At 44.5% G+C, this 16,218-nt stretch overlaps 2 protein-coding genes across 2 annotated transcripts; one reads left to right on the top strand and one right to left on the bottom strand.

The window, feature by feature from the left end:
* Positions 1-298: 298 nt before the first annotated feature.
* LY79DRAFT_572397 (uncharacterized protein) lies at positions 299-1,325 on the bottom strand (the record flags this gene model as incomplete). The annotated part of the gene is made up of 2 exons (XM_060559357.1): positions 1,078-1,325; positions 299-1,010 (listed from the first exon to the last, which is right to left on the bottom strand). The coding sequence occupies exon 2, from the start codon at positions 955-957 to the stop codon at positions 301-303; it is 657 nt and encodes a 218-aa protein (XP_060407441.1). The 5' UTR covers positions 958-1,010; positions 1,078-1,325.
* A 1,652-nt stretch (positions 1,326-2,977) lies between these two features.
* On the top strand, positions 2,978-3,828 carry LY79DRAFT_572395 (uncharacterized protein). Its single transcript, XM_060559356.1, has one exon. The coding sequence runs from the start codon at positions 3,456-3,458 to the stop codon at positions 3,720-3,722; it is 267 nt and encodes an 88-aa protein (XP_060407440.1). The 5' UTR covers positions 2,978-3,455; the 3' UTR covers positions 3,723-3,828.
* The last annotated feature ends 12,390 nt before the right edge of the window (positions 3,829-16,218 follow it).

Below are 16,218 nucleotides of genomic sequence, written 5' to 3'. Positions count from 1 at the left end.
GGCCGGGTCACAGAACGCTTCAGCGGCCCTGTCTTCCATGCTAGTTGTGCAACCGAATTATATATACTTACGCTACTAAGACTTGGTTTAAAAGCCAATGTTCCATGCCAAGCTGTCTATCCCGACGGTCAGTTGGTTTGATGTAGACATCTAACTCCCTGGTCCAGTTATGACATCTCTATAAGCTGAGTTTCGCGCTTAAGAAAGATGAGACCAGTCGCCACTTAAAAGGGACGCTGTTACTTTGAACTTTTGTGCAGGTTGAGCCTTTTGGAGGAGGAAGAAAGGGTAATTAAAGCTTCATTCGGTATGTACGTCTTTAGCCCGCTGGATGCCGTGGTGGTGCTGGGACGATGACGCTGCTTCCACCTCCCTTCTCGACGCCTCCCTTTCCACCTCGTCATCAGCATCTTCTCGTTCCTGGCTCTGACTACCAAGAATTGAGCGCGCCACCGTCCCAGCCTCGGCGCTAGTCGTTGTTGCCACGCTCCCAGCATACTCGTCGCCATCGCCCAGACCACTCTCGCCCGGACAACTCTGGTTAGGATCTGACGCTACCGGCACCACGGCTGCTAGCGCAGCCTTCATCACAGACGAAGACCCGGTTGCCGACAAAGCTTCATCAGCCCACTTCTGCTGCCATTCGACGAACGTCACCTTGATCCACGTGCCGAACGTACCAAGGGTATCGGGACGATCGTTCCAGCCGCTGGGCCACTGCTCGTTGTCCGGGGCTAACGCGGGCTCCTTCCAGCCGAGGAACGCCAGGTATTGGTATCCGTCGTCGACATCGTTTATAACAGCGAGCTTGGGGCTCTCGGGGTTTGTCGCGAGGAGGTGCTGACGGAAGCGCCAGACCTGCCGCGCTCGTAGATGACTGTCGATATTCTTCTTCCCGTCGCCGTTCTTCTTGTTGCTGTTGCTGCTCTTCTTGTTTAAGCTACCGTCCGAATCCATGGCCTGCAGTCTAGCTGTGTGCTTTTGCTCGTTGACCAGTTCCTCGCAACTACCTATGTTAGAGGAGAACAATGTCAGCTATAACTCTCGAGCTACTCGGCTCAGGGGGCATTGACCGACCACCGGGGAGGGATTCGCAGATGAAAAGACTTACTGCTGTCAGCAGTCACGAGGCGCGTATGGAAACTGAAGTGTGCCATGCAGGACCATATGTATGTAGCAGGGCGCCAAGTGGTAGGTAGTTGTGAGGAAGACGGCTTAAGTAAACGATGAGACTGAGGCTGACGGATTTTGGATATCTGCCTTTGAAGGGGTGTACGGATAGTGCTGCTTGATATGTTGACCTCAAGAGCCTGCATGAGTGGAGTTGTGTGACGGGTGAGGCTGAGACATGCGCGCTTTTGTCCCTTGTCTGTCGGGCGACAAGGTAAGAAACACACATCCGGGGTTCAGTTCAGACACTGGCCAACGATCCGAACAACAAACGGGTCGTCGCAAGTTCTTTCCGGAGACCATAATAGCGCTCATTTTGATACTGATGCAAAACAACTTTATGGGCTTGTATAAGAAGTTGGGAAGAGGCAGGTTGTCTTCTATAGACGACGGCTGGCGTTGTTACATTACCCCCCCCCCCCCCCCCCAATTTCAGACAGCTGGTCGGTCATTTCTATTGCATTCTAACAAACCGCAAAACGACTTGGTCTTTCCACAATGTTTTCGCCCAGAGCCCGAACCGTCGACCTTGTGGCCATGGTGGCGGCCCTCGCCACCGTCATCTCTTGTAATTGCTGTTATGCTATGCACAAGAAACGACATGTCGAACAAGTTTATGTACATCGTACCTCCACCAGCCACACACACACACACACTCTTCACTACTCGCGGGAAAAGAGGCAAGAACAAGCGGAATGTGGATTTCTCAAATTTACACCTAATGCATGTTGCACTACCACCACCCCATCTGTTCCTGGTACACATGGCAAAAACCGGCGAACCAGACTAACATGGCATCCATTTGACCAAATAAACGCTCGCAGCATGTTGTCACAGGCCGCGTGGTTGACGTTGCCAGTCACTCGTTACTGTCTATTCCATGCATTTGCCTTGTTCCTTTGTCCGCACATCGATCTAGTTCTGCGGCTCCATCATCTTGAGCGCCGACTCAGTCAGGTCCGCTTGGCACGCCGCTGCCTCCTGCGTTACCAATCGATATTTCTCATAGTGCTTCTAGTAGCTCATCAGCTCAGCTGCGAACTTGCTGTAGAGCTCCTAAACCTCCTTCTTTATGTTGTTGCTGCTATTGTACCTGGCGTGCAGGGTTCCAGCGTTCATGTTGTTCGTGTTCATGTTGTTGTTGGTAAATACATCGTCTACGTGCTTCTGCTGCTGTTGCTGTTGCTGTTGCTGTTGTTGCTTCTGATCGATAAGGAAGTTCCGGACTTGGTCGACTGACTGCTGCTGCTGCTGCTTCTGCTGATCATCGTTGGAGTTCGCAAGCTCGGCCGTCTTTTGTTGCCAGTATTGCCCGTACGGCGTTCGGAGTTCGTTGTGCAGCCGCTCAAGCAGGTCTGGGGCCTGGTAACGTACTGGGATCCTGAAGTTGAGAGTCGCCGTTTGCGCTGGCATGATGCCTTACGCAAGAACTGGCTGCACCCGGATTGGAAAGGCAAGGACGCCACGACCTGCCTGCAGCCCTACGAATCACCGATAACGAAGCGATCGAATACCCAAGCAAGCCGTATCATGTGTGTGCCTGGCCAAGCACCCGACATCAACCGAGACCTCCCCCCAACACCATCACCATCCTCTTTCTTCCCACTTCAACGACGTGTCAACCGACAAAGGACTTGCCCCGAAGCAGTTCTGGTGCAAATGGCGCCTAGCAACAGAAGCCACTTCGGTCCGCATCCTATAAGAAAGTCGCGTGATGCATCACGTAACTTCTTCTTTTGGAGTTATTTACAGCTTTCAAGAAGCACCGATCAAGGTAACTATTTCCTCGACTTCTGACTCCATACACCAAACCCGCAGAGCTCTTTGCTAACCGACCGGTCATTCCAGACGACGATCCATCACCCGTCATTGCCACGGCCGGGGCCGTCACCAAGGGTATCTGTCGACAGTGCCCCTCCCTCTCTTCACTTCTTCGCCACCACCAAAACCACCACCGCCAGTATCTTTTCGCCACGTCTCAACTAAAAACAACTCAATAGCTCATATCGCTGCCGACTTTGCCGCCTGGACTTCACATCTTGCAATGCACTTTTTCGCCACGTCAAACAACAAACAGCCTGACTGCCAACCAGCCCTGCTGCCCTCCAAGACGCCCGGTGACGCGCTTGGAGAACTGCCAGCTGCTGCATCATATTAATTTTTTCCTTCTTTCCCCTTTTTCAGGCACCTTTCACCCACCAAGACCTTGATCGGATGCTCGGACGAGGAATGTAGGAAATGGCTCCATGAACATTGCCTTTGAGAAGATGCCTTGACGCGAACGTATGAGCGACATCAAGGAGAAGAAGCTAGGCGACAGCTTCGACAGACGTGCCGACGTTGAACGAACAATTGATGCGAAGCCCAGCGGTGCGCCGGAGGAAACAAATGGACAGCCTGTGGCGGAGGGGACACCTGCGGATTCTGGACAAGCGTGTCCCGCAACCGCCAACGACTTTTGCCACGCTGTCTGCGTAGGAGGTGATGGGTATACGTTTTCCTCACTGTGTTATAATACTCCGTATATGCACCTGTGTAACATCAGGGACTAGTCGCCTTGGCCGGAATGAAGTTGAAAACACGGCTTGGTTTCGCTTTTTATTAGAGGATTGGTTCTTCTCGGCAGTTCACCTCAATTAATCACCAACTATCTCGCCTGTTAATATGGTATACGTGTAATAATAATGGGGATACCCTAGTCTTGAACACAACCCTGAGATAATTGTGCTAACAGTTACGATGTTAATTCCTCCTCTGGATCCCGCTTCTGTTGCGAACTGCCGTTCTGCCTAGCTTGTGATGTAATCCTGTCTATCCTATTGTTTAGTAATCTAGTTGTTCCTATGGCACCATGGCCGCTAGACTTGACCTGGTTCTTGGCAGCTAAGTCTCTGTGAGCCACTGTTGACGGCTGGATTTGCTGTTATTGATAGTAGCTTCTCTAAGATCGAATTCACTGTACGTGGTCGGCCTAGTTGCTAGGAAACAGAGACGGGGTTCTGTTGGCGGCTTTAGCCGCACTGGAGATGAAAGCCTGACATAATAATGAAGGCATGGAGAGCCCTTGGACCAGAACAGTGGACGGCAAGCAGCTTAAGAAACGCATGCATTGTGTAATAGAAGCGGCCAGCTAGGTAATAATTAACAAACAAATATATAACTTAAAGTACATGGTGGGCATGTAGCCTCTAAAGTAGACTTACGTAGTAAACCTACTTTAGGTGGTGAGTTTTAGTGATGCAGATAACTGGGCGTGGACGGGGCGTGGGTACCTAGGGTAGGTGCCTTAGGTCAAGCATGTTTGTGGGAGCTAAATTTTGGGCTCCCTTGTGGGCTCTGGGCTCCCTTACATGCTCCCTCTGGGGCTGCTGAACAAGTACCGCCTACCTAACTGTAATCACTGTGTTTGACGTACGAAGTATATCTACACATAGTTGCTCTTGATTAATCTCTGGTGAGCCCAAGGGCGCGGAAGGCACCTAGGTAGGTGCTTGAGACAGCTACCTAGGTAGTTAGCTACGTAGGTCCGAATAACTGCACTCTAATGTGCTGGCAGCAGCGAGGTCCGCCTATGTTCCCTCTGGCTGCCTATGGAGCCACACCCTTAAACTTCACCTTGACTAGCTAGCAGGATTTCCCTAGTTGCATATCAATAATGTTACCACGTTGACACTATTTTGATGTTGTTGCTTCTCTACGACAGAATGATTCATTTACTCATCTGTCTTCTGGTGCTGTGGGCAACAAGATTCCTAGGTAAGTGTGCCCCTGCCCTGAACCATCCTATTGGATGAGCTTTACTAAATACTTCTTCTGGTCAGTGATACGTCTGTTATCAACAGAAACAAGGAGAGGCGGAAAGAAGGGGGCCGCAACTGGCGAAGTAGCATAGGCATGCGTGGTAAGGGAGTAGGTTCCCTGATTGAGAGCGGGCATAACGCGATTCCCCATCAGGAGGCCGAAACCGCGGGATTCGACAAGCACATCGAGTCTGCAGGCCTCATGGAACCAGATGGAGGAAGGAGCTGTTGACGGTGTGGCGAACGAGCACTACGCAGCCAACTCACGACACCCTTCCACTTCTTGTAGATGGTCGTCGCCATCTTGACCAAGTGTCAAATTCCGCCGTCACCGCGATACCCCATGGTTCATTGCACCCGGTCCCTCGGCGTTGCGTCATCCTCCAAGGTTGAGCCATTACGGCAACGGTGAGCAAGCGGCAGTTACCTAGGTAGTCCCGTCCACTCTGGCTGTACGTACCTATGTACCTCGGGACCTTAGGTGGCTGGGCTAGCACCAACACGAGAGGAACTTGGCACCACCCAGCAGCACATGGCTGGGTGCTCTAACTACGCTGTATTTCACGTACAGAGCACGGAGACTTCAACACATAATACCACCTCGGCGAAATGCAGCAATGAATGGCCTTGAGCGGCCTTTGGCTCCATTGCAACACAGTCACGAGCACACCATGTCTCGTTTCATTTTCGTTCCAACAGCCAGCGGTCCCCTCGATCCCAGAAACGGCAGTTTCCTCCATTTCCCTGCGCTAGAGGAATTGGCCGAGCATTGGGCTGCATGGATGGAACCCAATTACTGACAAGGGTGTCAGAAAATGGGGAGCCACCACCACCACCACTAACCTTGAAAGCTACGCCAAAACCTGACTAGTTAGTCTACAAGTGATTTTACTTTTTAAGGCATGGTTTTTTTTTTCTTCTTCTTTTAGCGTCTGCCCAATCAAACCATCCAACATGATGTGATTAGGGACCGTCGAGTCCTTGCTGGCAGACAGGTAGAGTACACCTGACCACAACAGGTGCGCCTGATATAGTAAAACAAAAACGCCCCTTTCTATTTGTTTACTATTTAAACAAGCTGATCCAAGGCTAATATTCTAAAGGCACTGCTAGTAAGAATACAAGAGGCTATAACAACATTCTAGCCTAGCTAGGTATAATCCTTATAACTTCCCTAGCTTTACCTATATAAATAAGAACGTCTAACGCTAGGCCGCATAAGAAATACAAGACTGCACACCTACCTTTACCCCTGTTATTATTTCCTTTATAGCTACTGTTGCATACCCCTCCCTGGCCTTAAGTGCAATTATATATACCAAAACGATAACGTCGTTGTGCTAGGACCGCCTTGCTAGAGACGGCAGTAACTTGGCGCAGCCCATCTACGTCGGAACCACGCATGAGACGTCATGAGCTCTCGCGGGGTCTTTCTGGTCTCTAAACACCATGAATCTGCGCCAAGGTGCTAAAGCTGGACCTCCCTCGCCAAGAGCGATAAGAGGTTCGGGAGCAGCAAGCAGCCCATCGGCGTCAACACGGGGATACCGAAGCCAAGACAAAGTGCCTCGGCATCGGTCCAGTACATCTATCTACTGAACCCCAGAACCTCGGTGGCCATCCGACGATGTGTCAAACATCGCTATCCACCCACTTCGAGCTACTCAACTACCATCAACTCATGCAATACCAATCCTATCCCTGCACAACTGCGTGAAGCTCTAGCCGGCCTCAGCCTGCGCCTCACTCCTCTTGGCAGCCTTGTCTTAAATCTGCTAAAGCTTCCTGTCGCTCTCTGACTCAACAGTGCCCCATCTTGGCATGACCTAGCTCCTACATCAAATCAGGTACCTAGTATAGAGACATGTCACTCAACATGTCAGTACGTCTTGTTTCCCCTATCTACCTAGATTATAGGAACCTGCCTACACTACAGGCCCTAGACCGGCTCGTGCTCATGTCGCAGTGTACGCCTTGCAGGCCACTCTAGATCACGACGGCAGCGTCAAGTTATCGCTCCAGAATCTCACGGAGACAGCAGCCTGTCTAAGCCACCCTAGCAGATTGCTGTCTGGTCCTTGCGGTCTCGGCACCCCCGAGAAGTAGATGTCGCAGCTTCAGCAAGACCGCGTCCACCATCCACATGGAACCCCCAAGTCGGTCGTCGGCTTGCTTATTCAGACAAGATTGAAAAACGTGGTATCTGTCTCGTGAAGATGGAATAGTAGATTTGTAACTATCTCCCAAGCCAAGCAACCAACTGAACTCGGCCTACCTTTGGCTGATGCTAGTCATTCCCATAAGATTCTCAAGCGCATTGTTCTGTGCCTAGGCCGCGGCGCTCGCGAGAGCGTCGGCCGTCGCCGTCGCCAACTTTGCTTCGTGCTCCTGCAACGCCGATGCGGCGCTCTCGACCCTCCTAAGCTCCCTTCTAATATGCCGTATCATCTCCTCAAAGCCTAGGCGAAATCGTTCAAGCTCCAGGTACAGCCGGAGGTCGCAAAGGTGCCAGAGCCAGTCCTGCACGCTAGTAGTGCTAGTGGTGGTGGTGGTGGTGGTGGTGGTAGTGGTGTTGCTTTCGCCAGCGGGCGCGGGCGACGACAGATCGAAGTTGAATTCAACCAGCGTGCGGATGATGATGCCTTTGCATCGTCGACAGAAGCTGATCTTCTGGCCGTTTCGGGTGAAGGACGCAATGGGCTTGTGGCAGAGAAACTGTAGGCAGGTTAGCGTCAGTGTGGTGAATTGAAAATCCGTTTGCATTTCTGCTCAGCGGGCGGCTTACCTCGTCAGAGTTGTGAATCCCTTCCTCTTGATCTCTTTCTTCATCCCTCACACGTTGGATTCCCGTTTGTTATCAACGAAAATGCCTTCTTTAGTGCTCCATGTACGACGATGTGCCGGTCGCGACAAATCCTAGAATAGAAGGGGTGATGCTCGACGATTTGTGCAACTTCTGCCTTGGGTGAATTTCGTGGCTCCGCAAATAAGCGACCTGGGAAATTCGGGTGCACCCCATATGTATGGTCTTGAATTGATAGGAAATTCTAGTGTTCAACCCCGAGGTGGCAGTTGTGAATAGCTTCAATTGGTTAAGGTGACAAGACGAGGGGCGTGGATCCCCCATGTCGGACTGCCAGGACCAAGGGCAGAGGTACCTAGGTGCCTCTAAGCGCGGTACATGTCATCATGCGGGTGTGGGTAGCTCAGGAGACGCGACGCGATGCACCTTGGCATTGCGCGTTGTGACGCGTCGCGTCCGCCTGCCTCCTGCCTCCAAGGGGCTAGCGCGCGACCCTCCGCTATGGGGGCCACACATAGAGGTATATCTACTTGGTCCTTGGTATCATCGGGTATTGTTGTGTATGTATCCGTTACCTCTGCGACCTTAAGAGGGACCCGCCTTGGATCAGTACCTTGGTACTTGGTCCTTGGTGCACATTTCCACCACCGCGCTTCCCTTCAATCACCGTCTGCGTGTCCCCTTTGGTGAATAGCCTCAATTGATTACCGGCGACGGCAAGGTTGTTGTGGACGGGGCCGCCTAGAGGTTGGGTAGGCCGGTCAGGACCTACCTGTCTGGACGACTCGACTCGTCTTGAGCAGACGGGGAAAATGAGATGGACGCCATTCCGCTCCGCATGAGGCTGTTTGTTAGGGACTGGCGACAAACGAAATCGCATGCAAACATTGGACATTAGACGCACGCATGGCTGAAAGCTTTTTCCATCCTCTGAATCTTATCTCCTGTCCTCTCTCTTCTCTTCTTATTCCTCCTGATCACCTCTCTCACGCTCCCTCCGCCATACCTCTTCTCCTACGTCACTCTTGTCACCTATTGACGCCGCCACAACTGACGCCAACGACAACCCTCTCGTACTACTGCCTCCTCGTAAGCCAGCAGCTCCTATAACATAGAACAACAGGGCACATGTAGGCTTAACAGTTCTCCGTCACTCCCATCTCCTTTAATTCATTATGCCTGTTTGCTAATCACCTGGCCTAACTCAGGACAAAGACACAAAGCCCAAACTCAACAAGCGCCGCCGTTACATCAATATCACTCCACTCCTGCAAAACTAACACCAGCAGGCTGCCCCTGCAACCTCCTCCGACTCTACACAGCGAGTGAACAACACGGTTGCTAAGGAGCTTCAACAGCTGCAGAAGCAGTTCTCGGCCGAGCTGGATTCTTACAATTTGCACAAGGAGCTTTGTTGGGAGGCAGTGAAGGAGCTGGATGTGCGTCATCAGGGGTTGTCCGAGTCGGTTATTAGAATGACAAAGGTGCAGAGACAGATCGAGCTGCTGGTGCAGAACCAGTTGTATCAGCTATCTTGGAACAAGGACCAGGCGGGGAACAAGGCGTAGGATGACCAGTAACATACACCATCACACACATAGCCACAACAAAATGAGCCTGAGCCCAAAACCGAGCCTGAGCCAGTGCCTGTGCCTGTGCCTGTGCCTGTACCTGTGCCTGCGCTAGATCTTGAGGACAAGGAGGCAGCAGCAGCAGCAGCAGTAGCAGCAGCAGGAAGTCTTGGACATGATGCTGCTTACTCTGTTGCTTCCTATGCCTTGTTTTTCTATGTCTGTGATGGTAGCTACTTGACCTTCTGATAGTGGACTGGCGCCACGGGATCCAAGGCCTCATCATTATCTTGACCCTCCCTTTGTCTGTCTCCTGTTTCTTCTTTATGTCCACGTTTTCTCTCCCCCGACCTATCTGATATTACAGAAAAGGGGCTTCCGTTGGCCACGTGGCCACTAGACCCAACGTGCACCATTGTGAGGAGGAGTCTCATTAGAGTTACTATCACTTTGGCAGTAAGCCACTACTTTATAAATGAATCCTGGCCATGAACTTGTGCTGTCCTAAACAAATATTACGAGAACGAACTAGAATCCTGATCCATCTCCAGGCTTTGGAATACGTCTGACCCAACCAAAGACCCCTGACTTGACGATTTGTTTACATCTAGACCTGATGACTGTTGATTTCCTTTTCCTCTGATACAAGGAAGACATAATAGCGGATTTAATATTTTGTGTGGCCGTGTTTTGTCCGCTATGGCTTCTAAGGTAGGCAGAAGACACCAAGAATACAGGAGGCTTAACAAGACTGTTACCAGAACTCCCACGAGGCACAGGCCAGCTCCTTCATTATTGTTCGACCTCACAGCCCAGCCAAGTCTTGGTCCAATCACCTGTCTCAGTGTACAAGCACAGATGGCTGTTGCCCTGATTCCATCACCTCCCACGGTTCATCATCATGATATCCCGAGCTGGCTGGCAATGAGATGCTTGGAAAAGATGGGCCGCATGTAGAGGATTGCCTTCCAAGTAGCCTCTCCTCTCTCCCAAATCACGCATTCTCTCCAGATTAACCAGCATTTGCCCGAGTCCTCCAGCCGCTCGTTCAACCAAAAAATACCATTCCACTCAACCATAAACCTGGCCTCTTAGACCTACATAGTGTTATTATCACTACCGGCATCCGTATTGCATTGTTTTCAAACGTTCCTACCAAGTTTAGACGCAGCCCCTACCAATCACTAGGGATAAGATAAGACAAGGCTGGAAACACGAAGGACAACAGAGAGAGAAAGGATGCTGAGATTGCGACACGGGAGCATTCTGACTGGAACTGTGGCTTGTAAACTGAAAGAGAACAAGAGCCAGTTCGCGCAGCTCGAGCCTTGAAAGATGAACAACATACCTTTGCGGCATCTTTTTAACCTTGATCGCCCATGTTCATTCAGAATGTGAAGCAAGTTGCTCATTAAATCTCACACACACAGCCAACGGCAACTCTGTAGTCTTGAATCCGGAATAACGCTAGCATATCCTCCACCACCCTCAGTCATCCCGCGCTACCAGCAGGCACCTTCATCCACTCAAGCCAACGGTCAAACAGACAAACAGGCACCGAGGTATATAGGCACGTCAAATCTCATGTGACGTAAGTGACCTGTAGGCCTCTCTCCTGTCTTCTTGGCCTTCTTGATTAGATTCTTTCCCCAGAGCTTCCTCTTCCATGCCTCGATTGCCTGAACTAAGCATAAATACAGATGGGTTACACTGCCTACAAGTTATCGTACTTTATAGACATTTACCTTGATTCCTCCCAAGGCTCACAGTAAAAAGCATCAAACAAACGCCAAGGCCAACATGAAGCCCCATTCGTGCTTTGGTTTCTGTCAACGCACACAAAGTACCCAAGCGTGTGGTCCCCGCTGGCCCAATCGCAGCTTCTGCAGCATCTACTCTGACGGCCTATTGCCGCCCGTTTCTTGTGGAAAGCTCCACCTTCGTCAGTAGCGTTCACGCCAAGAGCCTCAACTATTATATTTGTCACAAGCTAGAACACACAGCGGGGCATATAAGAATTGAGGTTCAAAGTGACTTGCTAGTATGAAACGACGGTCATGAAAGTTGGGCCACTATATATACTCAAAAAGACACTTGTGAAACCCACTGACAGCTGCCAATCATGTATGAAGCTATCGTGACAATTTCTCTCTACCTCTCTGGCTGATTGCCGTAGAACTGCCTCCAAGACAGACATTCTGGCATAACTTTGAAACGTTGAAGAACACGGGCTATCAGCCATCTTCTCTTTTTCTTGCAAGTGATGCCAGAGTGACGGTGCACCTACTTACCATGAGAAACACTACTTGTCTTAAAGCCCACACTAACACAACTCAAAGACCATGTTCTCTGCCCATATTGATACGTGCTGTTATTTCTGGTTGTTTCAGGGACAATAGACAACAGGAATGAAACCAACAGGGCAAAGAACAAGCCCACCAGCCAATAGTCTATGCTCCGTCCATCTTCCCCTTTTCCCTCCAAACTTATGGTTCTGCATTTCATTGTGCCTATGTTTGCCTCTACTTGTCTCTGTCAATTCCTTCTTGTCACCAGCGTTTGTGTTGCCAAGGCTTTTGGCGTCTTTAAGTTAGACTTGGTAACAGAGCCCCTAGGCGGCTGGAGACCCTTTTGATAACAGTCCCGCGCATTCAAAGCATCAAAACAACCTACTATGAGCCTTGGACCATCCAGCCAATGGCTCATAGTGTGGCTGCCTGCGATGCCATATGCTCAGGAAAGCGGGTTCTCGCTACAGGGCTGGCTATCCCCAACCTCGTCCCAAGCAGCTCAGATCAAACAACGGCATAACGTAATACCAATTAGCCCTAAAATCAGCAAGCCAATTAGAAAGTCACTTTTATTATAGCTACCTCTCAACAACTCTTGTCCCGTCTTAATTTATTATAGGTCTACTGCCGCTATCTTTAGGTATATCCGGTTGTTCTCTCTACCTAGCTTCTACCTCCGGGAGCAATGTCTAGAAGGTCTAAGTAAGCAACAACATAATAATTCTTATAGCTAATTAGCCTTCTAGTATTCTAGACTAACTAGTAAATAGTAAGCAAGATTATTAACTATAAATTAGTAAACTAAATTAATATTATAATATATAGCTACTAGCTTATTATTAGTCTATATAATTAGAATTCTTCTTACTATATTACTATATTTACTATATATTATAGTAAATAGCTATTTAATACTATTAAAGCACCTGTTGTTTTAGTAAAAATATAATCTTTTATAATAATTTTAACTAGGCTTACCTATAAAGTATATTAAGAATAGGTTAATAAAGATATTATATTTTACTAAGATAATATAAGTTATTAGTAAATACTTATTTAACACTATATTAATAGTCCTTATAGACCTATATAGAAAGGCCTATATATTATAAGCCTTTAGCTTCTAAGGTAACTATTATTATTAAATAGTGCCTCTTAAGTAGATAGCGTTTTATATATAAACTATATCTTTATATACTATATAGTAATTATAGTTTATAATAGTACTATTTATATAACACTAGCTATAATACTATTATAAGGAATATAGATAGTCCCCTAGTTATTAAGGGCTAGATACTATAGATTAACTATTTAGCAATTAGTTAGTAACACCTTGCTAATAAATATTAAGGGATTCCTTTAGTAGAGAGTTAGAAGGCTAAGTTAAAGTCTTATAATACACCTATACCTACGTTTTTACCTATATTATCCTCTAGAATTAGCTCTTAGCTATAATCTCCTTATAATTCTTTAACTTTAATTCTATACCTAGGATCTAGAATAATAATAATAAGTAGAAGCACTAGATATATAGTAAGTAGTTACTAAACCTCTATATTTAATATAATAAAAAATTTACTACTAATAACTATATTAATTACCTTTAACTTTATTATAATTATTTAATAATAGGTAAAGTAAAATATAGTAATATTATAAGCCCTAAATTAGATAATAAAGCTTTTAGTAGAAACTACTTAGTAAATAGTTAGTAAGTCTTTAGTGCTATTATTATCTTTAGTTACCTTATTAAGATAATATAACTAACTACTAGCTTACTCCTATAGGACTCTTAAAGAAGAGTTATTTTCTTATATAATAAATAATTAGCTAATAGTAATTAAGGATAGTAATACCCTTTAAGAGGCTTTTAATAGCTACTATATTTAATAGTTAATAACCTACTTATTAGCCTTACTATAATAAAAGTAATAAATATATTAGTAAAGCCTACTATAGCCTATTATATAGACTAATTTTTTAGTGTTTATTTACTAAAGATATATTAATTTAATACTACAAGAGTATAGGCTTTATAAGCTACTCTTAAAGAGTAAGTAAAAGGCTAGTTAGTTACTAATAGGCTTCTTTAGTAAATAGTTAGTAATATATTACTAGTTAAGTATATCTTTTAAAGACTCTAAGCCTTATATATATATATATTTCTTTTACTTTAAAGAGTAGCTATAGAAACGCCTAGAGAGGTAAAAGGTTAAGATTAGTAGACTAAGAGATATAGTAATAGTAGCTAAGAGACTTTAGGAAGAACTAGCTAGTTACTAACTAGTTACTAAGCTAAAGACCTATAAAGCTAAAGAGGCTAAGGTATTAGAAGTTCTAGCTAAGAGGCTAAAAATAGATTAATATATTTACTATAGATATAAAGGTTATAAATTAATATAATACTAGTTAATTATAATATATAATACTTATAGCTAGAAAGGCTATATTATAAAATATTACTAATAAGTTACTAAGGACTTAGTAACCTAGGCTAGTAAAAAGCCTATAGCTATAGTTTAGTAAGTTATAGCTATAAGTAAAGAACTATTAAAAGCTAAAAAGGTTATAAATATATAAAGTGTAGTAACTATATAGGTAGATAAGGATATATAGGCCTAGATATATATTAAGTATATAAAAGATAAAGTGTTCTTAGATAGTAAATAATTACTAAAAGTACACTAATAAAATAAATAAACTAGTAAGGCTAAAACCTAGCTTATAGGTAGACTAGATAAGGCTAAATAAATAAATAGACTAGTAAGGCTAAAACCTAGCTAATAAGTAGACTAGATAAGGCTAAATAAGAAAATAGTAATATTTTAATAATAATTAAGTAATAATAATATAAAAATAAGTAATAAGATAAATAAATAACTAGTAATTACCTTAGGGACTATAAGTTAGCTTAGAGGCTAAGCCTTTAGAAGAGGAAGGTAATTATAAGGAATATAGATAGTCCCCTAGGTATTAAGGGCTAAATGCTATAGATTAACTATTTAGTAATTAGTTAGTAACACCTTACTAATAGATATTAAGGGATTCCTCTAGTAGAGAGTTAGAAGGCTAAGTTAAAGTCTTATAATATACCTATACCTACGTTTTTACCTATATTATCCTCTAGAATTAGCTCCTAGCTATAATCTCCTTATAACTATAAAAGTATTCTTTAGCTACTACTATTACTAATGTTACTAGTATATAATAAAATAAGTATTTTGCCTTTGCTATATAACTATAGTCTATAAGCCTAAGTAGTATTAATTCCTAAGTGTACTATATTCTTAAGCCTAAGGTAGCTTGTTAGCCTTTTATAAAGTTATAATCTATTATAAGCCTAGTATTTAGGCTTCTTTTTTCTAGTAATTCCTTTTAACCTCTAGGACAAAAAGCAGAAGGCACTATCTTACTTACTATTAAGTTATCTTAAATATTTATTTATAATTACCTACTGTTACTAGTAAGTAAATAGACAGCCTATAGATAGCCTAAGAAGCTATAGAAGACTTTTATAATATTATATATATTATTTTATAACTCTTTAGAAGCCTAAGTATAATCCTAACACTATAAATACACTAATATAGGCTAATTTATAAGCCTTTTTAGAGAGTAAAGCTATAAGCCTTACTATTAAGTTTACCTAGACTATATATATAATAGATCTAGTAAGAGAAACTAAAGATCTAGGCTAAGGGTTAACTAGAACTAGTCTATTACTTTAGGGCTAGTCTAAGTAGTAGGCTATACTACTACCTTTTAACGTTAGCTTAGCTAATAATAGCGCTTACTATAGTAAGGCGTAATATCCTAATAACTATTAGCGCTTAATAGGATAACAGTAGACAGCTAGCCTAGGTTAACCTAGCTAGCCTTATAATAGTAAGAGAAGAGATTAATAAGTCCTAAAGGAGGCACTACTAATAAGGATTAAATCTATAGATCTCTATACTATAATAGAGGTCTATATAAATAATATAAAGGTTATAGTCTACAAGAGGTAGCTAGACTAGTAACAAGAGAGCAAGTTAATAAAATAAATAAATAAAATATAAGTAATAACTAGTAATATTAGTAAAGAGGCTTTAAAATAGTATAATACTAGTAGTAATAGTCTAGTCTAGTTATTAAAGGTATCTAGTATTTAAGTAAATAAGTTATTAGTTAGTAAAGAATATTTTATAGGCATAGGTAAATAGATATTTATATCTTTAATCTTATAAGTGTTTTTACTAGAAAAAGGCTTATATAGTACCTACTAGTACTATTAGTGTAGACTAGACCTAAGTAAGTAAATATAGCTAGTTAGGTAACTAGTAAAAGGACTTACTAACGCTATACTGTTTTAAATACTAGTAGAGGGTTTAATTTAGCTAGAGGATAAAAACTAGTATATAGTAGGCTTAGGCTAATTAAAGTCTAGAATATAAGTATCTTTTATATCCTATCTATATAAACATTAGCCTAATAAGTATAGATCTTATTATTTATCTTATTTAATATATAAAGTAAGTAGGAGGAGGAACACTATTATAGTCTTATCCTAGATAATACTTAAGGTTTACTTGTACACTTCT

Source organism: Colletotrichum navitas, assembly GCF_030913465.1.
Source record: "Colletotrichum navitas strain CBS 125086 chromosome Unknown LY79scaffold_151, whole genome shotgun sequence".
Lineage (NCBI taxonomy): Eukaryota > Fungi > Ascomycota > Sordariomycetes > Glomerellales > Glomerellaceae > Colletotrichum > Colletotrichum navitas.
This window is presented reverse-complemented; position numbering and strand designations above follow the sequence as displayed.